At 43.9% G+C, this 26,055-nt stretch overlaps 1 protein-coding gene across 8 annotated transcripts in view; it reads left to right on the top strand.

Moving 5' to 3' along the window:
• DOCK3 (dedicator of cytokinesis 3) overlaps window positions 1–26,055 on the top strand; it is a 603,350-nt gene that overhangs the window by 443,193 nt on the left and 134,102 nt on the right. For all 8 annotated transcript variants that reach the window (XM_050957666.1, XM_050957672.1, XM_050957667.1 and 5 more), the window contains exons 16-23: window positions 3,782–3,944; window positions 4,512–4,618; window positions 5,379–5,550; window positions 6,494–6,591; window positions 13,067–13,150; window positions 13,544–13,644; window positions 15,185–15,266; window positions 25,573–25,743. In XM_050957666.1, the coding sequence (XP_050813623.1) occupies window positions 3,782–3,944; window positions 4,512–4,618; window positions 5,379–5,550; window positions 6,494–6,591; window positions 13,067–13,150; window positions 13,544–13,644; window positions 15,185–15,266; window positions 25,573–25,743 (978 nt within the window). The remainder of the gene's footprint in view (window positions 1–3,781; window positions 3,945–4,511; window positions 4,619–5,378; window positions 5,551–6,493; window positions 6,592–13,066; window positions 13,151–13,543; window positions 13,645–15,184; window positions 15,267–25,572; window positions 25,744–26,055) is intronic.

Raw genomic sequence — 26,055 nt, forward strand, 5'->3', positions numbered from 1 at the left:
GATACCTATTTCAATACTTGCTTAGCATGTCTCGTCTTCCCTATGGTATATATATCCCAGGCAGCTGACTCGTCTTTCTTTGATGATATTTTATAACATGTCCTGCTCTCTCAGCTCCCTTACTCTTATATTTGTAATTTTGTCTTTCCGTGAAATATTCAGTATTTTCCTTCACCATCTTTGATGGGAAGCCTCCAATCTCTTTTTGTTAGCCACAGTCATTGGCCATGTCTCTGCTCTGTACAGAAACATGCTCAGTACAATCACATGGTATAATCTGACCTATCATTTGGTGTGAAGATCTGTTTGACCAAATTTGGTCATCCTTCCAAAAGTGGTGTTTGCTTTTCCTAATCTTGTGCGAATATGTTTATCACAGCCACCTTTGAATGACATCACACACACCCAGGTAATAGAACATTTCTAGCTGTTCAATTTCTTTTCCATCCATGTACACCTTTGTATCTGTTGTCCAGTTTTCTGTTTTCATAATATTATTTTTTCTCTGCATTTATTTTCAGTCCAAATTTTGCTGCTTCCTGGTCTACCTCTGATGTAAGGACAGTCATTCCATTCCACGTCATACTTAGGGCTGGTCTACACTATGGCAGTAAATTGAACTAAGTTACACTACTTCAGTTACATAACTGAAGACAATGTAGCTAAATCCACTTACCGCAGTGTCTACACTGCGCTGTGTCGATGGGAGACGCTCTCCCACCGACTTCCCTTATGCTTCTTGGTGGAGAGGTGGAGTAGACAAATCAATCGGAGAGTGCTTTCCCCGTCGATTTAGCGTGTCTTCATCAGACCTGCTAAATCCACCCCGCTGCAGGGATCACAGCAGTGCTGATTTAGCCGGTAGTGTAGACCTGGCCTCAGTAAAGCAATGTTGTCAGCAAAGTTAAGGTTGTGTAACTAGTCTCTGTTAACCAATTTTACACCGTCCATGATGCCTTCTATTGCCTGCTTCATCACCCAATCTATCGCCAATGCAAAGAGGATTGATGATAACACACGCCCTTGTCTAACTCCGGTCACAGTATTGAACCATTCACCCAGGCCTGTATCCAATCTTACTGCATATCTAATTCCATGATATAAATTCCTTATAGTGCTGATCAGTTTATCTGTTATATCCTAGCTTCTAGCAATATTTAAAGAGATTATACTGTATATATTATTGTAGTGCCTAAGAGCCAGCCCCATTGTTCTAGGCACTGTAAAAATACACAGTAGTAGAGAGTCCCTGTCCCAAAGAGTCTACAGTCTAAATAGACAAGATTGACACAGGGCTGGGGAAGAGGGTATAATACACAAGCAGTGTGAACAATGTAATGGCAGCCAATGTCATATTAGTTACATGATTATATTTATTTATTGTGGGGTTACTTAGAAGGAGATAAGCTACATATAAAGGGTAGGGAATGAGTGTGAGGCTAATAGGGAAGGGAGGGGGTAAGGTGAAGAGACTGCGAAGGAGGGAGAGGGTTGGAACTAGAGCCCTGCAACTCTACAGATATCCACCTTGTATCCATGGACCATTTTTGCAGATCGTGGATCTAATGCAGATACAAATTTTGTATCTATGTGGGGTTCTCCTTGAAGCAAACCTCCAGTCAGCATAGGGCACAGAAAATCCAGTCAAAGTTTTAGAAAGTTGTCTGAATATCCAGTGTTCCCTGCTTTGGCTGCTTTTGTTCCTTCTGGCTGGTTACTCTCTGCCGTTTTCCCTGGGGAGAGAGGGCACTTGGGTCCTAGTGCCCCCAGAGTATTCTGTTACATTATAATCTTGTAGACTTTAAGGTCAGAAAAGACCATCATTATCCTCTAGTCACCTCCTACACATTGCAGGCCACAGAACCTCACCCACTCACTCCTGTAACAGACTCCTAACCTCAGGCTGTTACAGAAGTCCTCAAATCATGCCCCATGCTATAGAGGAAGGCAAAAAAAGCTCCCAGAGTCTCTACCAGTCTGACCCGGGGGGAAAAATCCTACCCGACCCCAAATATGGTGATCAGTTTTAGACCCTGAGCATGTGGGCAAGAACCACTAGCCAGACACCTGGGAACAAATTCTCTGTAGTACCTCAAAGCCCTCCCCATCTAGTGTCCCATCCTCAGCCACTGGAGATATTTGCTGCTAACAGTCACAGATCGGCTTCATGCCGTTATTGTCAGTCTCATCATACCACCCCTCCATAAACTTATCATGCTCAGTCTTGAAGCCAGTGTAGTTTTTTGCCCCCACTGCTCCCCTGGGACGGCTGTTCCAGAACTTCACTCCTCTGATGGTTAGAAACCTTTATCTAATTTCAAGCCTAAACTTGTTGATGGCCAGTTTATATCCATTTGTTCTTGTGTCCATGTTGGGGCTTAACTTAAATACCTTCTCTCCCTCCCTGATATTTATCCCTCTGATGTATTTATAGAGAGCAATCATATCTCCCCTTAGCCTTCTTTTGGTTAATCTAAATAAGCCAAGCTCTTCGAGTCTCCTCTCATAAGGTGGGTTTTCCATTCCTTGGATCATCCTAGTTGCCATTTTCTGCACCTGTTCTGTTTGGAAGTCATTCTGTTCTGTTCCTTCCATATACATATTTCAAATTGATAGAGAAGTTCAAAACATTAAAAGAGAGGAACCTACCCCACCCAAAAAACAAAAAATCAATAGTCCAAATACTGGGTTACTATTTTCCTGCGGGGGGAATGGGGGTAACATAAACAAAATCAAATTTTCTTGGAAGTTATACCTTGCAGATTCTTTCAGCTGTCCTTTTTCTGCTTTGTTTTAAGATGTATGGTGTAGTCAGATCTTCCAGGTTGCTTTGCAAGTGTCCAGCCCAGTGCATGCACTTATGCTTTACCTTTTTGTATATCCGTATTTCAATGCAAACCCTGAAATGTCTCCTCCTTGGGAACATGCGGCCCTTTCCCCAGCTGTTTGCCACCTGCTCACTATTTCTCCCAACTGTCCTACCTCCTGTTGTGAATGGAAGATTCAGGAAGTTTCCATGATACTCCTAAATTAAATTGATCTGTACAGTTTTTGTTCCTCCATGGGTTGAGAATGTATAGATTTGTCAAGACTACCCTGGAGTTTTTCAGTCTCCAAGAGTGGGAATCCACTCTGGTATCGTTAGGTGGTAATTATTAACCTGAATGTTCTTTGCTTGCCATTACTCAGTGACATGAAATAAAATGTTCTCTCTAAGGGCACTGGGGCACTGGCATTTGATCTCAGAATTAGATTATATGGCCAGTGCTTCAAAGAGCCCAAAAAATTTGAGAACTCAGAGAGTTCTTCCCTGAATCACATTAGTGAGCTGAGACCCAAAAGTAGGAATCTAGCTAAATAATGTTTTCAGAGAAGCCTAATTACAAGTGAGTAATTATCTGTTACTACTCATTTTTTCCTTCTGGTCTCTTTGTTAATATATATCCTGTACTTACTTGATACAACGGTCAAACTAAATAATAATCTGAGGAAAACGGAAAGCAAAGAAATCCTGTTTGAATGCCACTTGAGACACAGGTCCCAGAGTTGTACCTCTGATCCAAAGCACAGTCTAAAAATCTCCCTTCAAAAAACTTCAGATTCCTTTGCATCCAGGATTCTCCTTCTATCTCTGTCCTTGTGTTTGCAGAAGGGTATGAATTATACAGAGAAAAAAACACACTAGATTTCAGAAACCTCAGCATGAGGCTCACACAATGTAATAAAATGACTTGTGTAGCAGTGTGATGTCTTTTATTCTTTCTTTTTTGTTTTGTTCTAGGACTGTATCAGTTTAGGCTCAGGAGAGCCAAACAGAAGTGCATACCACTCTTTTGTCCTCTACCACAGTAACAGCCCTCGTTGGGGGGAAATTATCAAGCTGCCCATCCCCATTGACAGGTTCCGTGGGTCTCACCTTCGCTTTGAGTTCAGGCATTGCTCCAGTGAGTGCAACATGATCCTTTGTCCAAAACAAATCTAAAAATGTTGATTTCTTTCCATTACAAGTAGAAGATTAAAATGCTATGTCACTGGAAGAGGGAATCTTAAAGTATAATAAGTACAGTGTTAAGGATTCTGGTGCTATCAAGAGTTGTTAGAGAATATAAAAAAGGAGTCTAAATTAGAACATGCTGTTCAGTACAAGAGACTCCCATATTGTTTTCCTACTGTGTTCTTTGACATATTGTTTTTTCAAGTTGTGCATATGATTTACTCTGGTCAACACAATCTTGATAAAGGCTTGTCTGTTTTACATTTGTAGAGACTAATTTTGTGGTCAATAGCATAAACTGCAACCTAGTAGAGTGCGTGTGTCTATCGATAGATAGATAGATAGATAGATTAGATAGAAAAATTAATCCTGATGTGGCTTCATGCATTGGTTGTTAGAAATACAGAGAGGCTAAGGAGTGAGTGTGTAGTGTAGAGAGTGAGGGGGGAAAATGCACACACACACACTTGCAGCATATGCAGAAATGTTTCTCGGTGTTCTTTATTTCCTGTTGCAGCTAAAGACAAAGGAGAAAAAAAGCTTTTTGGCTTTGCATTCACTCCTCTGATGAGGGATGATGGCACTACCCTATCGGATGATATCCATGAGCTTTATGTTTATAAGGTACCATAGCTCACAACTCTTCTAATACTGCACTGCAGACCTGCCACCCATTTATCCCTACTTCAGTGTAGATACATTTGAGTAAATGTCATTGCATTTCTGATAATGCTGTTTTTCATTACATGAGGAAATAGTGATAGGATTCTGAACCTATTTATAACAGATCCCAATTTATAGGATTCGGTATAGATGAGTGTCCTTTTTACAGGTTTCCTCCTCAAATTATAATGACCTTTGTTACTCCTCTCTGGTTTTAAATTCAGTCTCACTAGTATTCATAACCACCCAAGAATGCTATGAGGGTATGTTATTACTATACGCTTTTATGCTCTGAAAACATGCTGTTATGGACAAGACTAGTAATGTGAGACACCATAATCCTGCTCGGCAATACCCTAGCAGAGTAATTTTGTCCTTACAAGGTTACCCTAGTTTTTTCCTTCAGTGTGTATATATATAGCTCTCAAACAGATGCATTACATCTGGAAGATCCTTACAAGTTGTGAAGGGATCTGTGAGTGGGAGACCACATTTTCTTAAGCACAAGTGACTTAATGTACTGTACCTGAGGATGGCAAGCATAGGCTTCTGTGTATAGATTTTCTGTGCACTCAGAGGATTGTACAATGGCATTCTGATTTATGACTAGGTATCCTAGATGCTATGATAATACAAATAATAATTCAGGCTAGCAGGTAATGAATGTGTGGAATAAAGTAAATCAGCTGGGTAAAATTTAGTTTCCTTTCTGTATCTGCAGTGTGATGAGAACAGCACATTTAATAATCATGCTCTGTACCTGGGGCTGCCCTGCTGCAAAGAGGACTACAACGGCTGCCCTAACATCCCTTCGAGCCTCATTTTCCAGCGTAGTACCAAAGAGACCTTCTCGATCTCCACCCAACTCTCCTCCACCAAACTCACCCAAAACGGTACCATAACTGTCCCTTCTGAAAACAAGGCCATTGAAACATGTTCTTTTTTTTCACTATAATGTTCCTTTTTTCTATGGGTTAATATTAGCTGTGCTTATATTTACTAAGCTCCAGTGCTACTGGAATGAGTAGAGAAAGGGTTTTTTTAAGGAAATGAGCATACTAACTTGTAACCGAGATAGTAGGTATATTCTGTAAATAGAGGCACAAAGGCTAGGATAAAACATTGTTAATTCTGATTAAACTCATGAGAATAATAAATTCAAAGTTAACTTGTTTACTCAATTCTAAATTAACTCTGTTGGGCTTTGTACTGAAGGTTTCTGTGATCAAGGCTTGATGTTTCTTACTTCAAGTCCTCAGAGACACCAGAGGGTGATATGTGGCTGCCCACAGTGCAACATCAAGACAAAATACAACCTTTACATTTTAAACACCTTTCATTTCTTTCGCAATAATGTAAGATATGTTTCTAGGTTTACTCCTTAGGTTTTCTTTTTGAGGTGAGGAGTAATTCATGGAACAAGTATTGTCTCTTCAATCTCTATCACATTTTGGGGGTGGGTTTCTTCCTGCCTTACTTGTTTATAAATTTTGAGTGGTTCTGTGTGTGTTTCTAACCCACAAGCTTTTGTTATGGGAAGGATTCTTGAACTGTTGTTAACTGTTTTAGAGGCTTCACTTAAACTTATACCGTGTTTCAGTCTTCCATCATATTGCATGAAAAGCAGGAGAGAGACCACAGACAAGATCTGAACGTGCAGTGGAAACTGAAACATTTCTTTCTTTCTTTTAATGGCCAGTCTGGGCCTCGATAGTTGTCATACTGATTCTGAACTTTGGTATCCCAGCTATGTACTGCCTGTACTAGACATTCTTCGGTGTCCTTGTGCTTTATAGTATATCAGAGTGCATGTTCCTTTCTTGTGTCATTTTACAGTTGACTTGCTTGCCCTCTTAAAATGGAAGGCTTACCCAGACCGTGTAATGGATATCCTAGGAAGACTGAGGCATGTCAATGGCGAGGAAATTGTTAAGGTACTGAGTCAACTAATGGTCACTCTTACTAATGGAAAAATTATTTTTTATGATAACAAAGGAGCAAACCAGAAGAGGCCTTCCTGTGATTGACTCTCTGCTGTCAATTTTTAAAGTCCAGATAATATGACTGTTATCTGAGATGTTATGTACCTGGTATTTTTTAGGGGGCTCAGGGTTTTGTATATATATTTTTTCAGTGTGTAGATAAGGAAAAGTCATGTTTTTGCTTTATTCCTCGACCAAAAAAAGTTAAAGATTGAGATAATGTTGAACATTACACATTAATCTATAACAACATTAGAATGTTGCAGTTATTTAATACATTTGAAAGAGAATTTAGACAAGTTTAAGAAAATAAATGTATGAAAGCTGGGAATTTAAAACACTGTAATTCAAAAATCCTAAACTCCAGAAACACACAGTAAATCCATATTATCCTTGCCAACCACAGCTTCTCCTTGGAGTTATTGTCCCAAAGGGGCTCCACTTTAGGCAGACACACATCCAGGCACTTTTGATCAGAGATTTTTCACCAGCAGTGTCCACATCTCTGCCTGCTCCCTACACATCCTCGTGCTCTGGACCAATGGTATATTAGTGAGGAGCGGACCCACTGCAGCTCCAGTTCCTTTTCAACCACCTGTAGCTAGAGAGGGAGCATTGTGGTGTCTGCTAGCTTAGCATACCTAGCCGACCATTTATTTTATTATTTTATTATTTTTGTTTCTTCTTGGTACAAGCTGTGCTTTTGGAGGTTCCTCCACCCTTGTTTTTCACAGCAAGGGCCTCTGCCCTTTGACCTCCTTTGTCTGCAGCCTTCCTCCTTGGGCTATGCCCCAAAACCTGGATTTTAAACCCTGCCAGACCTGCCATCGGTCCTTCCCCTTGGCAACAGGCATTCCGGCTGCCTCAGAGAGCCCCACATCCTACAAAGTGTAAGGCCTGCTCTGGTTTCAGGAGCAGATCCAGGAAGCTGAGGGAGGACAGACTAAAGTTACTTCTTATGGAGCAGTCCTTGAGAGCCACCATCACTTCAGGGTCCAACTCCCTGTGCATACATTTGCATCAACCTCTCAGAGCATTCTGATGATGACTTTGGCTCCGGTGAGCAGAGAAAGGGTAGCTTCAGAGAGTTCAAAGCCCTCTAAAAAGAACAGACATCACTACCCCCATATGTGGCATATAAAAGAAGGGGAAAGTCACCCCAAAGGCCAGGGATTGAGAAGGCAGGATGGGTACAACTAGGCTTCTACCTCCTCTGGTATCAAGGTGTCGGTACTCATGAACAAGACTTCCAGTGCACATACTGAGAAGTCTTAGGATAATTGTTCAGCACGATTGTTGGTACCCTTGGAGCCCTCCAACCTGAAGATTTGAAAAAACTGCCACTGACCCCAATCCAGGCACCCTCCTCAGGTTTTGTGCATAAGGAACATATGGACCACCCATCCATACTGTCTCCAGTACCACTCAATTCACCTCAGCCTGAGGAGCAGTGTCCAGAATTGCTGATACCAACCAGTTTCCTCTATCACGAGGCTCTCCGAGTCACAGCCTGAATCCTCTGTACTGAAAGGTACACAGGGATTTCCTACCAGTACCAATGTACCCACCTATCCTGACATACTGCCCAGCTTCTGTGCACCTCCACACTAAAAGTCAGCCACTGGTTCCAACTCAGAATCCAGTATCAACACAACCACCAGTACAGACATAACCAACAGTACCAACAACTCCTAGCTCCTCCGTTAGATACAGGGAGGCAACACCTCCTTGTACTCAGACATTTCTGTCCAGGATTCCACTACATTTCCATTCCAGCCTCCCTCTCCAGCAGTGTACTGTAAGGACAAGACCCCTGGAACGAGCCAACTTCCAACCTGCCAACCTTGGCAGGAGAATCCTTACAGTCCCTTCTGCTTTCCTTATACACCTCCACAATGGGCTTTCTGGAACCCTTGAGCTTCTTATGCTGACTAATTTTATAGAATGCTCTCACAGAAGAGGACTTATCAAGAAAAGCAGGCACTGGGACCATATTCTCCAGCAACACTGCCAGAACCCATGTCAGTGTGTTGCAGCCAGGATCCCCACTGACCCAGCAGCAGGTCTTCTGCCACTGCTAGGGCCCCAGGCTGGGACGCAGTGGAGTGGGAAGGCCTGCATCCCCCCTGCTACCCAACTCGTCTTCCCCTTTCCCAGGTCCTTTGAAGGCCTGGGCTCATTGCTACTGTTCACATTGCTACTGCTCAGCCCTGCCTGAGCTCCTGACTCATTGTTTTTTGTTTGTTTGTTTTGTTTTGTTTTTGTTTTTTTTGGAGGGGGAGGGATCCACTTTTGTTTTATTTATTTCTCAGAAGAGTTCCTCCTGGCCCTTTCCAGAGAGAAAATACAAAACAAGATGCAAAACTTTGTTTCATGTACATAAACAGCCTGTTGGAGTATAAAGAGCAACCGATAAGTGTTTCAGAAGAACGTTGGCTTACTCCAGGGGCACTTCAGGAATAACCATGAGGAATAACCATAATTTCTCCTTTCGTCCCACTGGGATGTTCTTAAGTCATTAGTCACTGTTCTTTTACAAATTTGCCATGGAGAAGATAGGGAGACTGGAAATCATGCTGACAATTGGAATAAGCCATTCCTAATCCCATCCCTGACCCAAATGCAATAGGCTGTGTTTTTCTTTTAAAGAAGATAACTGAGAAAACAATTCCTAATCCAAAACTAGCACCCAGCTTGACGACCGAGTAGGCCAGACACCAATCCCACTTCCTGCCCAACTCGTGCTCCGACGCCATCTTGTTCCCTCCCCCCCGCAGTAGCAGCGTCGCTCGCAGGTCACTCTCGACTTCCCCACACCCCCATTGTTGCCCTGCCCTGACCCAGGGCCTGGGCTTATTGCTACTGTTTGTGTTACTACCGCTCAGCCCCTGCCTGAGGGCTTGAGCTTCTGAGTCATTGTTGCCACACTCTGAGCCAGGGCCTGGGCTTATTGCTACTATTTGTACTGTTAGTGCTCCACCCTACCTGAGGGACTGAGCACCTGACTCACTGTTGCCCTGCCCTGACCTAGGGCCTGGACTTACTATGCTTCTTTCAGTTGCTGCAAGAGCCGCCGAGGGAGACTCCCACTGCTGGACTAATTCCCACAAGACATCAACAATGTATAGTGAGGCAGTGTGGCTACCTGCTGCCCCGGAGAGGGATGAGCCCCAGCTAACCTCTTTACACCACGTGATACCAAAGCTTCTTTGCAGGCCTCTCTCGATGCTGCTAGTACAGTCTCTTGTTCATTTTGACTATTTTGTCCAGGGTCACAAATCACCTCACTATGAATCCTGTGGTGCACCACCCTGCCCAATTGCTACTCTGTGATGTACACCTCTCCCAGAATACATCAGATCAGACAGATGGATACTTGAAGTATTATAGTCGGGTTACACCATCCAGTTCAGCCCCATTCCCTCTTCCTCATCGCTTTTGGAAAGGGAGATGGAGACTGAACCTGGACCCTGGGCTGGCGCAACCCATAAGGTGACCTAGAGGGTCGCCTAGGGCACTAACATTTGGGGGGCGGCAGCCACCCCGGTTGTCGGCGGTATTTCAGGAGTGGGACCGTCCACCACCTCTGTCGGGGGCGCCATTTTGGGCACGGGAACTTCCGCCACCTAGGGCGCCAAAAAAGCTGGCGGCACTCCTGCCTGGACCTCAGGTCTCTAAACACTTTAAAAAAAATTGCAGAGATTCAGGATGGCATCCCTAGCAGCAATAATTCCATCATTAACTCGTCATTAATTGATTAATTCCCCTTCCTATATTCCCTCAGTCCAGACAATGACTATGCATAGGGTGCAGGTGAGACCCACAGATACTGCTGATGAAAAATCTCTGATTAAAAGCTCTTGGACACGTGCGCATCCATAGGGACAGAACATCTCGAAGCATTCCAGTTTCTGTACTGGTAATTAACCCCTCTTTATCCTCCTCTTACTCTTGCAACATGAAAGAAAGGAAACCTTCTTTGTTATGTCTATAAATTAAAATAACCTGGATGGTTTTTTGTTATCTGATTATATAACCTTCACCTATCATTTTGGCCTGTAAGAGCTATGGGAGAACTCTCAGGTCTAGTCTGCTGGGGGTCTGCAGCTTGTATGTTCAGGATGAATGTGTAAAGACTTGATTTCTGTCTGTAGTTATAAAAGGGGTCTCTAGCCATTATTGTGTTTGGGGTGAATGTTGCCTCAAATTATGATTTCCTTGTATTTTAGTATTTGCATTGTTGTGAGAAAGTACAGCTAAGCAATCTTACCTCTAAATTAACCATGTTTTTTTGTGTGGAAATATTGAAAAGGTGGCTGTCTCTGAACTCCCTTCCTAAATAAGCAAGAATACTCAAAAATTCATTAGTTGCATGGAGGCAATGATGGAACTGAAACTCCAGTCGACAATTTGATTTCTGAGCTAAATATGCGGCTCTGCTTGTTCACAAAGCAACAACCTGGTGGCTATTAGTTATGACTGAGAAACTTCAAAAATTTCAACATTTGGACCTGAATAGGCTCAGAAAATGCCAGATGGCTAATCAGATTTATTTCAACTTTTTAGGTCTCTTTTCTTCTATGTCTTGCCCAGATCCTTCCCTTCAGAGCAAGTAGATCATTCTCCCTTACCATGACACCAACTGCTTAACAATCTACAAGAGGCCTTCTTTATCTCTCTCCACTTTTCCAAATCTCTCCTTAGTCCTCAAAACTAGAGCTGGTCAGAACATTTTTCACAAAATGTTTTTTCATCAAAGTAAGCTGTTTCACCAACACTGAAATGTTTCACAGACATATATATATATTTTGATTAAGTTTTTAACAAGAACATTTCCAAGGTCCAGAGTGGACTCTCTGGTCATTTCCAGGGAGAGAGAGAGAGAAACCCCAATTTGAAAACCTGGCCTTTTCAATCCAAACATAGATGTTTAGAGACAATTTCATTTTGCAAAAAAATTAAAAAGGTTTTGTTTTCCTTCCAATACAGAACAAAAACAAATTTTGGCAATCTCTATTGTGCTGAGTTCCAACTCTTCTGTTATCTTACATGCCTCAGGGTTTTCCAGATCAAAGATGATATTTCAGAATACATTCACACACTTGTGAGCCTGGCGAAGGACATATGCATGCCAGATATGGAGACAGTAGCTATCTCTTCCACTAGTTCCAGAAATGCAGAGAGCCCTTCCTGCAATTTATTTTGCAGAATTTAAGATTTGGAAGGAGGTGTGTTTGAGCTCTGGGATAGTGAACCCAAAAAACCTGTCCACTCTAATAGTACTCATTTTTGAACAATACTAATTATTTAATGTTGACTTATATGACTATGAGCAAAACAGGCCTACTCCTCCATGTCCATATTTGAATTCTTCACAAAATTCCATAATTTTGAGAATAAATTTTGTGTTCAATGCAGTACAGCAAGGGTCTGCACAGGGATCATTTTTCTTTTGGAAATCGTAAAAAATATGTGGACTTAACATATTCCAAGTGAAGTGGTGTCTGACTCCCTTTTGGAATTCACTGCCATTCAGTGACAGCTGTATCTTTTTTTCGGGAACTTCATAAATTATTGTGGGTTTTTTTTCTTATTTTTCCACATCAGAGAACCCGGTGGAATAGATTGCACAAAGCTAACCTACAATGCCAGCTATCAGTTTCACGTATAGCTAGGGTGACTAGACAGCAAGGGTGAAAAATCGGGACAGGGTGTGGAGGGTAATAGGAGCCTATATAAGAAAAAGCCCCAACTATCCCTATAAAATCGGGACATCTGGTCACCCTACCTATAGCACTGTCACTTCGCTATCTTCTTCTCCAGTGGGTCCTATTTATTGAAATGGAAAGCAATGGGAGATCAGCACACTGAGCAGTCTGCCATGTCATGGACAAAAGGGGCTGACATTATATAGCTAAATTGTTGCACAGATACTTGATTTAAAAAACAAAAACCTGAATGTCTGTCCTGTAAAATACAACCATTTTGTACTAACCATGTCTTGAAACATTTACTGTTTACTGTGAATCAGTGGATGTGCTTGTATCAGATGTGGAATGCTATCTGACATGCTGTTAGGACTGCAGAATAGTGAACAGTTTTGTCAGTCTTGGGCAATACTGTTGATCTGCCCAGAGACAGTGAAAGGCAAACACTAAGTAAATTAAGTGAAAATAGTTTGTAATAAAATATTTTTTCTGTTTTCTGTCATTTTCTTTTATAATTGTTCTTTGTAAAGGGAAGGGAGACATTCTTGGCAATGAGTAATTTTTCATACACATACTATGGGTGAATCTTAAGTGGTCTGTTCCTGCAGAATGGTGGTAAAGGCATATGAAAGTATGACACATCTGAGAATAAAAGCAGTGTTATTGAATGTAAGCAGGGTTTGTAGATTTAAATTCTCTGTCTCTTCCTACCATTTCAGTTCCTGCAAGATATTCTAGACACGTTGTTTGTGATTTTGGATGACAACACAGAAAAGTATGGCCTGTTGGTCTTCCAGTCACTGGTAAGTAACCCCATTCCATTAAATTAGTAGTTTTCTTTCTCTGTTGGTCAGTATTTCCCGTGCTCTTATTACCTTATCACCATGCCTTATTGCTATTATCTTATTACCTTAAAATGTATGAGAGATTCAGCTGGAGGTTCTACACCTGTACTTTTTTGTAACTTTATTGGGTGCAAGGAGTAGAATAACCGTAGCCAAAATGTGAGGAGAGAAGGATTATATCCATCAGTATGGGAGGGGCAAACAATAAGTCAGAGAGGAGCATTTCCATTGTCAGCATATGAAAAAAACGCATTAACATCTGACTGTTTCTTAGCCTGTTTAGCTTGTTCATTTAATCCCAGGTAACGTGCAGTTTGCTCTGTTATGGGTTCCCTTCTCTATCTTCTGCAGGTGTTCATCATAAATCTGCTACGTGACAGCAAGTATTTCCATTTCCGACCTGTTATGGATATGTACATTCAGAAACACTTTGCAGGAGCACTGGCTTACAAGTAGGTTGTGTTTTGTCATCACTTCGTACAGTAACACTCTCAGACTTTTGAGTAGTATGGGCACCAGAGTCATCACTTTTACAGTAGCAGAGTATATCTGGTATTCAAAAGCAAACATTCTGGAGAAAAAAAACCATAGCATGACTTCTAAATCTAGCCACAGAGAGAGGCTGCTGAATGTCATGCCAGTCCTAGTTCCAGTCTTATCCTGCAGGGGCTAGGAATGCTGTGAAGTGAGGAAGTACTTCATGTCACTCAGCAGCAACTAATTAGAAGCTGTGTTGTTTGATGGGCCCCATAGAGCATCCATCCCTCCTATACTAGAAGGATGCTGGCTACTTGAGGCCTGCATGAAAGTTAAGCAGAGATCATGGAAATGATTCTTACATTTCTTATCAGGAATGTATCCACTGGCACAAAACCAATAGCTTCCACTTTAGGGAGACAAATCACCTATTCTCTAATACCTTTTCTTATGGCGTGTTTCAAAGAAGAGGGCAAGTATTCAGATTAGATCAAGGTATTCTATTCTGTGAGGTTAAAGGCAGAATGTTCATTTCAACAGAGAATTAGAAAATTAATTTCCATTAACATTCAAAAGAGTGGTGAGCCTTCTTTTCCAGATTTAGAAAGCAGTAGCAATTATTTTCCAGGATTGTAATTTACCTTTCTTCCAAATTGCTTCTTGTGCATAATTTAGTGGCTCCCAAACTGGGTCAAAACAAAGTGAAGACAACGATCTTCTAGCTCCATCATTCTTGATCCTGATATTATAGGAGTCTCAAGCTATAGTGTATTGAAAAAATCTTAAATAGGTTACATTAAAAATGTTCTTTTAAAACAGATTGGAAACTGTATGCTTGGTATGCGATCACAAAGCACAGTGAAGCTCAGAATGATGAGAAAGCAGTTTCACAATTTATAATAATCAGTGTCATCTTTGATCTAAGAGAAATGTTATTTACAGTTCTACTTTCTTCTGATGAGCTGGTGTCTAAACAAACTTGTTCTTCAGCATATGTAATACCTCAGGGCATTCTAAACAGTCTTGTGCACTTTAGGAAATTAGATGAAGGTATTTTCTCTCTGTTTTTGCATAAGTTGGTCTCTTCCAGTTTCAAATAGTTTCTGAAAATTGCTTATCTATAAGAGCCTTACTCAGATTGCTTAGCCAAAGAGAAATACTACATGTATTTTATTTTCTGTAAACTGATTATTTTCTTTATTTGAAGTGATTTGTTATAACCCCTTTTTGATTCTTTGTTTCTTGCAGTCTGAGTTAATTATGAAAGGAGAGTTATTTTTTGGTGTCAGAAATTTCTTTTTTACATTTAAATTAATGTATATGCATTACTGTAAACTTGGTTGTTTGGACTAATGTGCCTAATTATTAGAAGTGAATGTAACAAGAGAGCACATTGCATTTCTTGCTGTCTAAGGAAACAACTGCCAAGTCGTTTAAAAAGAAAAACAAAAGGTTTCAGGGTTGGCCACTTTCAGTTAATTGCTTGATGTTTCTGTCAATGTGTCTTTTACTCAGAGAACTGATCCGATGTTTGAAGTGGTACATGGATCGATCAGCTGAGCTTGTACGGCAAGATCATATCCAGGAAGCAATGAGGGTATGTGTTTGTTGTAAATACCTGTATGTTCAATGTAGCTGTGGCTTCTACACAGCTGAGGCTGCTCTAAGGCACATGAAACCTGGTCTTGAACAGATTTCCAGTACTCATTTGTCCAGAGCAAATTTCAACTTTTTGTCAAAAACTGCACAAATTCTAATCTTAAGGTGAAATTTACCCTTGTGCAGAGGGCAGTACAAGGTCTATGCCTCCTTAACTCCTACCAAAACCCTATTTTGTGAATTTAAGTGATATTTTTGTGTGGTGTTGGCCTTGTGCTGGCCCTCTGCACAGTAGTAAATTTCACCTTTATAAAAGTAACATTTTATAGCGATTAGAGTACAGACTGGGAGTCTGTAGTTCTGATTTTTATTTCTGGCAGTGACACAGACTGGATGAATCTCTAGACTATTTTAACAGTAAATGGACCCTTGAGTGGACCATGGTAATGACAGATATCATCCCATAGAGCATGGATCAGTTGTCAATGAACAGAGCGTGATTTTGAAAGAAAACACAGCTTCCCATCCCTGTGCGTGAACCAGGGGAATCGTTTTTGCTCTAGTTCAGTTCCACAGAAAACAAATCAAATACTACCTTTTTACTACAATTATAGTATAACAGCAATTACTCAAAGTCACTAAGATTAAGAGATTTACTATAGAAAGACCATAGAGTTTGGTTTTCAGATGTTCACTAGGTGGAGAAACACAAACTTCTTTCTGAGTTCGCCTTTGTTGAACCCAGAGGAATGAAGGTTGGCTTCACTGATAGGTTCTCAAATAGATCATTTCATCTTGAGCAGATCCAACCTTTTTCAGCAGATTCTGGGACAGGCAAACAGAAATATGTCACCTTTTCTCATAAATGACATTTCCAGCTGGTATACACCTTCACATTTATGCTAATGATGCTCTGACACAGATCAGACTTTGAATGCTCTTTTTTTTTTTTTTTGAAGGATGGATAGTTTTATGTCAAAGGCCTGTAAGGTCACGGTCCATTTGTTGACTTCACATTTTAGAGTTAATTGCTGTGTCTGCATCCTGAACATTAGCTTCAGTTCAGGAGCTATGTAAAGCATCTGTATAGAGATGGACCATTATTGCTACCAGCATCATTTCAAGTTGTCTGTGTAGCCTTTGGTAGAAGGTTTCACCAAGCAGTAATCCAACAAAGAGTCCACACTTCTGAGTTGCTACTTCTTTAAGTCCCTACGATCACAAGACTGGTATCAGACTTGAAGAAAATGTACTTAATTCCTGAAAAATTACTTTTTGTTTATTTCTCTGTGCTTGTCTGACAGTCTTTCCCTGGCTTTAAATGTTCTCTACCACCTCCTTCAAGCTGTATTTCCAATCTTTTGTTCTTCATAGTGTCTGTGCTGTAAAACAGTAGGATTCATTGAGTATTTGCAAACTAAAGCAGAGGGCTTTGGTGCCACACGCACACACACACTATTTTGCCTTTGCCGCTTGCAGAAACTTAATTTCCAGTTAGGGACTGAAGTCTCTTTTGTCTCTGTTAATTGTCAGACAATGCCTCCAAGATAATAGCGTTCAAGAAAACAGAAGGTTTCAGGGCCTTTCAATTGATTTTTTCTTCTCTAAGGGCCTTACACTCTACAACTGTGATTTTGTAGACTAACTGAACTTCCAACATTTAACATGATTTGTTAGTGTCCATGCGCCTGCTTTTCTGCCATCCCAGCCATGTGTTTGCACCCACAACTAGTGCTCTACCTAACTCTGTGAGGGCATTCTGGGCAGCCATTGCAGCAATAGCTGCCTGCCTCCAGAAGCATGGGTCTTTTTAAGGACCCCTTTTTTCATAGAGGATTATGAAACAATGTACAAATCCTATAATCCTCTTCCTTGGGTCACAGTGACCTTTCCCTTTTATGGAGAATTTCAAGTCACTTCACATTGCTTCCAGTCACTTCTGGAATTTGGTGGTTGGCAGTCTGGAAGCAAAGCAGGGCAGAAATTGTAATACACTCAGAGCACTCTGTAAAGAAGGAAGATGCAAATGAAGAGGTTTATTATATTTCCAAACTGAATCATGAGGAAAGTGGTTTCTGGGTCAGGTCAAATGTTATATACTAATGAGACAGTGTTGTATAAATTAAAAGGAAGTTGAACTGGCCCATGTGATCAAGGTTACTACTGTACCAGAGATAATGGAAGACTTTGAAGATTGTGACTTCTCAAACTGTGCTGGGACTATTGATGAATCTCATTTCTCAATTCTTTGTCCTTAAAATCAGTCCACAGATTTCTGCAAACATAAGCCTTACTGGCTGTTGCAAATCTTAGAGAGCAAGTCCTGGAACTCACACTGGCTGACCAGGCAAGATGCATGATGTGAGAATGTTAAAGAATTCCACTTGTGACAGGCAGGAATAGTTCTTCTTTGAGTGCTTGCTCATATCAATTCCAGTTAGGTGTGTGCATGCCATGTGCACGATCGTTGGAAGATTTTTATCCTAGCAACACTTGGTGAGTCGGCTGAGGTGCCTCCTGGATGGCACCTTCACAGCGCCGGATATCTACCCCAGGTGACCCAGTGGCCCCTCAGTTCTTTCTAACCGCCTGTGATGGTCGTTGGAACTGTGGAGCGCAGCTTAGCTGAACTCCACTTCCCCAGCTTTTTGTGTAGCACTTGTTTATAGTTGTAAATAGTTTTAAGTAGTTGTTATTCAGTTCTTTAGTAGTACTTAATAGTTATTTTTCTTAGTGTAAATAGTAGTTGGGGGTAAGGGGCTTCTCCCCTCCCCACCCTACCAGTACCCAGGCTGATGCCTAGTCCCCGGGTTTCAAACCATTCTCAGCCTGCCTTAAACTGATGCCTATGGGAGACCCCCACGACTCCTGCTTGAAGTGCCTGGGGGAATCCCATCAATCTGACAAGTGCCGCATTTGTAAGGCATTCAAGCCTCGGATTAAAAAGGAGCTGGACTTTCGCCTGAATCAGCTTCTTATGGAAGCGTCACTTAGCCCAATGTCCTCAGCCCGCACCGAGACCCAGCGCTGACTTTGTTGGTTCGAAGCGTGCCTGCGGCACCGGAAGGGTCAGCGCCACATCCAGACACCGGCAAAGACTCCTGGCACCAGACATCTCCAGCACTCTTATCAGCATGGCATTTCTCCTTGTCTCTGGGACCGAAGAAGCAGCGCAAGCAATCTGCTTCCCCCTCGCAGTCACCGTTGCCACGTGTGCTTCCCTCGGAGCCACATCCCGTGTTGGAGTGTCTGGCAAAGGCATCAACCCCGGTACTGTTGACTCCGGCACCCCAAGGGCCGTCAAGTCTGGTGCACATAAGCTCCCCGGTGTGTACCGTGGTTGAGCTCAGGCTGCCGTCCACTCCAGAGACATTATCCACGGCGCGCAACCTCATTGCACTCACAAAGTCGAGACCATCATAGCCTTCGGTATGGCTGGTATGGGCTATTCCTCAAAAGGAAAGCCGTCTATGCTGCGCCCTCTGTCTCAGAGTGAGATAGGACAGCACCGATCCCAGTCCCAATCCCGGTGACAGTCTCGATCCAGACGCTGGTCTCGTTCACGGCACCGCCCGCAGTCCCAGCACGGATCACCGTCTCGGTGCCAGTCGCACTCGCAGCTCCACTCCACCTCACGAAGATCTACTTCTCGGTTATGGTCGGTACCGGTCCAGCTCCCAGCACCGATCCCAAAGCCAGTCTGAGTGCCGATCTACTCGTAGTCGATCCCAGCACCATTCCAGCCATAAATCTTCATCAAGGTCCTCCTGATCCATCTCTGGGCACCAATATGACTGCCGGTCCCTATCGGGATCGCAGTACTGCTCGAGAGCATGGTGCCGATCTCCATCTCCACAGCACAGTGCGGTACTGCACAACAAGGTGACACAGCAAATGTGCTCGGCTCCACCTTGGCCATACCACCCCACCTCGAGGTCCTCCCAAGCAGGAAGTGGCTAACAAGTCCAGAACCAAAATGTGGACGGTGTTAGCCAATGGCAGGATGAGGGCCAGGATCCTGGTCAGGGACATTTGCAATGGTCCTTTTGGACAGCTTGGGCTTACCATCAGGCCCAGGGTGTCCCCTCGGGGGTTTCTTGCTCTGCTCACTTGGAGCCCCTGGTACTGGACGCCACTGTGAGTCGCCCTCCCTTGGGTGGCTAGGAGGCAACGGCCCTGCCCCCAGTCCAGGCCCATGCCCCTAGCATGTTGGACCTAGGGCAGCCGGATCCTCCCCTACAAGACATTCCCCAGGACCCATTAGTCCCCAGAAGTATCCTCCTCTTCTTCACCCAGTGAGGCGGTGGTGGGTACATCCTCCTCTGGCCTCCCACATATAGACCTCCGTGCCCACCAGGAGTTTCTCCACACAGTGGCACAGAACATGAGCCTGCAGGTGGAGTAGGTGGTGGAGATAGAGGATCTGGTAGTGGACAGTCTGTCTGCTGACCCACCAACCAGAATAGCCTTGTCCTTTATCCAGACTATTCAGGCTAATGCCACTACAATCTGGCAATCACCAGAGAGGAAGTATTTGGTCCCCTCCAAAGACTACAAATACTTGTATACTCACCCCCAGCTGTGCTCCCTCATTGTACAGTCCGTTAACGAGAGAGAAAGATATGACTAACAAGCTCCCGCTCCTAAATCCGAGGATACTAGACCCCTGAATTTATTTGAGCACAAAATTTACTCCACTGACGACTTGCCGCTCAGAGTGGCTAACCAGCAAGGCCCTCTTGAGCTGATACAATTATAATACCTGGAACTCAATGCAGAAGTTCAAAGAACTTATTCCTCAGGAGTCCAGGGAGGAGTTCGGGACCCTACTAGAGGAGGGCAAGAAGGTAGCCAGGACATCTTTACAAGCCTCAGTACATGCGGCAGACTCGGTGGCTAGGTCTCTAGCCTTAGGCATAGCTATGCGCTGCATCTCGTGGCTACAGGTCTCCAGGCTCCCACCGGAACTCCAGCAGACTATACAGGACCTACCCTTTGATGGTCAAGGTCTGTTTTCAGAGAAGACAGACTCCAGGCTTCACAGTCTGAAGGACAACCGGGCCATCATGCGTTCACTGGGCATACATACCCTGGTGACAGAACATTAGACCCTTCCGACCCCAACCACAGCACACCTACCCTAACCCACAGCCGAGACAGGACTTCTTATAGATGATGCAGCCGGGGTGGTAGGCAAAGACAGTCTGGTACAAAGACGGACCAGAACCAGGGTTCCCCCAAGCCATCGGCAGGGCCCAAACAAAATTTTTGACTGTGCGCCCGAGGGCGGAGCACCAGGATCCTTCCCTGCCTTTCAACAACCACCTCTCCTATTTCCTCCATGCGTGGTCCCGTATAACGTCAGACCACTGGGTCCTACATATGGTGGAAAGTGGATACCGCCTTAAATTTGTTTTTCCCTCCCTCCTGCCCATCCCTCTTCAGGGACCCTTCTCATGAGCAATTCCTTCTACAGGAGGTGCGACTGCTCCTAGCTATTGGAGCGATAGAGGAGGTTCCAAGGGAACTGAGAGGCAGGGGGGTTTACTTACATTATTTCCTAATCCCCAAGGCAAAGGGAGGGCTACGGCCCATCCTGGATCTGCGCAGACTCAACAAATTCGTGGTAAGGTTGAAGTTCAACATGGTTTCCCTGGGGACCATTATTCCTTCCATGGATCCTGGAGACTGGTACGCTGTCCTCGACATGAAGGACGTGTACTTCCACATAGCGATTTACCCACCGCACAGGTGTTTCCTTTGCTTTGTGGTCAACCAACAGCACTTCCAATTTACCGTCCTTCCCTTTGGTCTATCCACGGCACCAAGGGTCTTTACAAAGTGTATGGTTGTCATAGCTGCCTCACTCGGTTGACATCGGATCCAAGTGTTTCCGTACCTCGACGACTGGCTCATTCAGGGTCGCTCCAGGGATCAGGTGCAATCTCATGTTCAGTTCACCATGAGTTTGTTCAGACAGCTGGGCCTGCTGCTCAGTGTCGGAAAGTCCACTTTGGAGCCGACCCAAAGAATAAACTTCATCAGTGCAGTCCTAGATTCGAGAGTCGCCCATGCGTGTCTACCGCATGAGCTCTTTCAGTCCTTGGTGAGCATCATCCACGGCTTCCAAGGCTTCCCGACCTAGACAGTACGGATGTGCCTGGGTCTCCTGGGACACATAGCATCTTGTACCTTCATGACCAGACACACCAGACTGCACCTCCATCCACTTCAGACCTGGCTCTCAACCATATACCACCCAGGCCGGGACAGCATGGGCACAGTGGTCACGGTACCGCCAGAAGTCTTAAGCTTACTGGACTGGTGGCTGAACCCCAACTCAGTATGCCAAGGGGAACCATTCCATGCCTCACAGCCCTCCCTGGCCCTAACCACGGATGCATCAGCTTTGGGCTGGGGCATTCACCTTGTGGACCTTCACACACAGAGCCTTTGGTCCACACAAGAGATATCCCTCCACATCAATGTACAGGAGCTTAGAGCAGTGCACCAGGCTTGTCAAGTGTTCCGCAAGCACCTTCAGGGCTGTTGTGTTGCAGTTTTCACAGACAACACAACAGCCATGTTTTATATCAACAAACAAGGGGAAGCGCGATCATCCCCCCTCTGTCAGGAAGCCATTCACCAGTGGGAATTTTGCATAGCCCACTCAATCTACCTGGTGGTGTCATTTCTCCCAGGAATCCAGAACACCTTAGCGGACCGCCTCAGCAGATCCTTCGAGGCTCACGAGTGGTCGATTCGCCCGGACGTCATCCATTGTGTTTTCCGGAAGTGAGAGATTCCCCAGATAAACCTTTTCACCTCTCGCGAGAATCGGAAGTGCCAGGGGTTCTGCTCTCTCCAGGGACACTCCCTGGGTTCCCTGTCAGACGCCTTCCTAATAGTGTGGAAAGACCACCTGTATTACGCCTTTCCTCATTTCCCGTTAGTCCACAGGATCCTGCTCAAGTTGTGCAGGGACAGAGCCCGCTTAATTTTGGTGCCCTGGCGTGGCCCAGGCAGCACTGGTACACCACTCTCCTAGATCTGTCGGTGACCACTCCAACTCCACTTCCGTTATGGCTGGACCTGATCATTCAGAAACACGGACAACTCTGACATCCCAATCTGCAATCCCTACACCTCACAGCGTGGATGTTGCATGGCTTACTCAATCTGAGCTACGTTGCTCCTGCTCGGTACAGCAGGTACTTTTGGGTAGCAGAAAGCCCTCTACCGGGTCCACATATTTGGCCAAGTGGAAGCGTTTTTCCTGCAGGTGTGCTCTGAGCAATACTGCCCCCCTGCAGGCACCAGTACCTATCATCTTAGACTACCTCTTGTCCTTGAAACAGCAGGGCCTAGCAGTTTCATCCATCAGAGTACACCTAGCAGTGATTTCAGCCTTCCACCCAGGTGAAAATAGGCACTCGGTCTTCTCCAATCCCATGGTCAGCAGATTCCTCCAGGGATTAGAACGTCGGTACCTGCACATTCGACATACAGCCCCTACGTGGGACCTCAGCCTGGTCCTATCCAGACTTATGGGTGCCCCATTCGAGCCGATGGCCACCTGCTCACTCCTGTACCTTTCCTGGAAGACAGCCTTCCTCGTAGCTATCACCTCAGCGACCACACCCTGCCTTCCTTCCTAAGGTGGTGTCTGCCTTCCGTGTCAAACAAGACATCTTCCTCCCGGTCTTCTATCTGAAGCTGCACACTTCTTGACGGGACCAACAGCTGCACTCCCTAGACGTTCGCAGGGCCCTTGTCTTTTACATTTAATTAACAAAACCTTTTAGGAAGACTACCCAGCTGTTCATAGCTGTGGCAGACAGGATGAAGGGCCTTCTGGTCTCCACCCAGCGCATCTTGTCCTGGATCACATCATGTATCCATGTGTGCTATGACTTGGCTGGTGTCCCAACTACACAACTTACTGCCCACTCCACTGAGGCTCAAGCTTCGTCCTCTGCTTTCCTGGTTCATATACTCATACAGGAGATATGTAGGGCAGCAACTTGGTCATCGGTGCATACCTTTGCTACCAACTATGTGATAGTCCAACAGTCAAGGGTTGACACGGCATTTAGCTCAGCAGTTCTGCACTCCGCAACATCTTACTCCAACCCCACTGCCTGGGTAAGGCTTGGGAGTCACCTAATTGGAATCGATATGAGCAAGCACTCGAAGAAGAAAAGATGGTTACTCACCTTTGTGACTGTTGTTCTTCGAGATGTGTTGCTCATATCCATTCCAAACCCACCCCCCCTTCCCCTCTGTCAGAGTAGCTAGCAAGAAGGAATTGAGGGAGTGCTGGGTCAGCTGGGGTTTATATCCGGCGCCATGAAGGTGCCACTCCAGGGGGCGCCTCAGCTGACCCACCGACTGTTGCTAGGGTAAAAATCTTCTGACAATCATGCATGTGCACAGCTAATTGGAATGGATATGAGTAACACATCTCGAAGAACAACAGTTACATAGGTGAGTAACCGTCTTTTTTCACGAGTAGGGACATTAATAATGTGTCTCTGCCAGCTGTAGAGATCCAGCCTATCCTTTGCTTCCTTAGACAATGTAGTTATAGGTACCCAGACTATGAGGATGGCATCAAACAGCACTTCAGCTACTACTTCAGCCATGCCAAAATGGAAGACTGAAGGGAAGGGGGAGGTGCCTACTGAAGCAAAATGGCACGGCCTCATTGCTGCTGCTTGTGTACTCCATGTGATGAGAGTGGAGAGCACTATGTTTTCATATGGGATACTGACACTCAGTTCTATCCATTTTCTCAGCTAGCTGTGAGTCCTGTGATTACTATTGCTGATCATGCTGGGCTAGTTAGCATAATAAAGCATTCACTATGACAGTATTTTTTTCTTACACTGACACTTAGCTCACCCCAGAGTGCTTCTCTACCAATTGATACGTAGAATTATAAAATCATAAAAATTCAGCTAGTTGCCCTGTTTAGATCAGTGTTTTTTAAAATATGTTAGTTAAAGCATTTTAGCAAACACATTTTTAAAATACACCATTTATCCTAGTCTGTACAAGCCATATTGTGACATTTCACTCTACTGTAAAACACTCACTGAGGTAATCCTCTGGAACCGCAGTAATTATCACTCACTATATAGTGTTAAATGCTGTATTTCAAGGGGATTATTCCCCCCTCTGCCTGGGCTAAATAGGGACAAAAAGAAGTTGCCATATGGGGAGAGAGAAAGAAGAATCCCTAACTCCCCCTGCAACTGTACTCAGCTGGGAGAAAAGGGAAGCCTGTTTGCTACTGTACAACTGCTCCTTGCTGGTACTAAAGTTATGGCCCTCCAGAGACCCTCACATCCCGCTCCTGCCTCCTTCTACGCACACATACTGCTATTTCTACACGCAGTTGCACGGGCTAAAGAGAGGCCAGGCCATCATGTCCAGAGTGAAGAGCAGCGTTTTTTCCCCTGGTAGGCCCTCTTCTGTTACTCTAAGGGTATTTGAACATTTGGAGCTGGAGGTATAATTTCCAGTTTGAGGAGACGTATTTGTGCTAGCTCTGATTGAGCAAAGCATGCTACAAATAGCATAGCCACAGCAGCACAAGCATCAGTAGGGTCTAACCACTCCAAGTACATGCCTAACATATTATGCCATCTTGGGTATCTCTACACAGCAATCAGTGGTGTGACTGCAGCACATGTAGATGTACCTAAGCTTGCTTTGATCTGGCTAGCTTGAATTCCAATAGCAGTGAAGCTGCAGCAGCAGGGGCTATGCAAGCCTGCCCATGACCCTGGTATTTACTCAAGTGGTTAGCCCATGCAGCTGCAGTATCATTGCTATCTTTTCTAGAAACAAAAGATATATTCTCAACTCAAGTTAGTTAACTCGGGGTAAAATCCTGTTGAAGACAAAGTAGTTTGTAGTTCTCATGTAAGTTAGAAAGTTGACTGAAAGACTAGGCTCCCCCATAGTTTTTAGCTCAACCGGCTAACTTACGCAAAAACTACCTACTGCATTATCTTCACTAGGATTTTGCCTTAATTCAGTTAATTTGAATTAAGAACAGAACTTTTATCCTAGTTAGAGATTTCCATAGTGAAGATTGTTGGTGAGGAGAGAACACTTAGCTATGAGCAGGTTGTACATAACTGTGTTTTTATTTACAAAACCTGGTTTTCTTTCCCTGTTCTCTGTCAGTGAAGAATTCCATTATTCATAATGTTATTAAAATCTTCCTGGCTCTCTTTAAAGCTCTTTTATCCCTCTCTTTCTTTGTTACTCCCATTCCTCTCTTATTCATTAAGGCCTTGGAATATCTTTTCAAGTTCATTGTCCAATCTCGGATCCTTTACTCGAGAGCTACTTGTGGAATGGAGGAGGAACAATTTCGCTCCAGTATCCAAGAGCTTTTCCAGTCCATCAGATTCGTGCTCAGCTTGGACAGCAGGAGCTCAGAGACTCTCATCTTCACACAGGTTAGCTATTTTCTATACTTGAATACAGGAAGTGCAGAGGCAACTATTTTGTGCACAAGCAACATATTCATCCAATAGTTAAGAGCCATAATTTGTGCTCTTTTACCAACTGATTTTACAGAAATGAGTAACATAGTTGCACAGTAATTTTAGACAGTGAACAGATGCAGAACAGCTGGGCAGTTTTACAGTGAAGAAGGGAGACAAATGGATTGTCATGTTATGTGGTTAGAGTAGACATTCCATATTCTTGTTGTTTTTACGTTGTGTCTCATTCATAAACACGTCTCAGAATTGGCACAGAGGAATTTA

Source organism: Gopherus flavomarginatus, chromosome 6 (genome assembly GCF_025201925.1).
Source record: "Gopherus flavomarginatus isolate rGopFla2 chromosome 6, rGopFla2.mat.asm, whole genome shotgun sequence".
In the NCBI taxonomy this organism is placed as follows: Eukaryota; Metazoa; Chordata; order Testudines; family Testudinidae; genus Gopherus; species Gopherus flavomarginatus.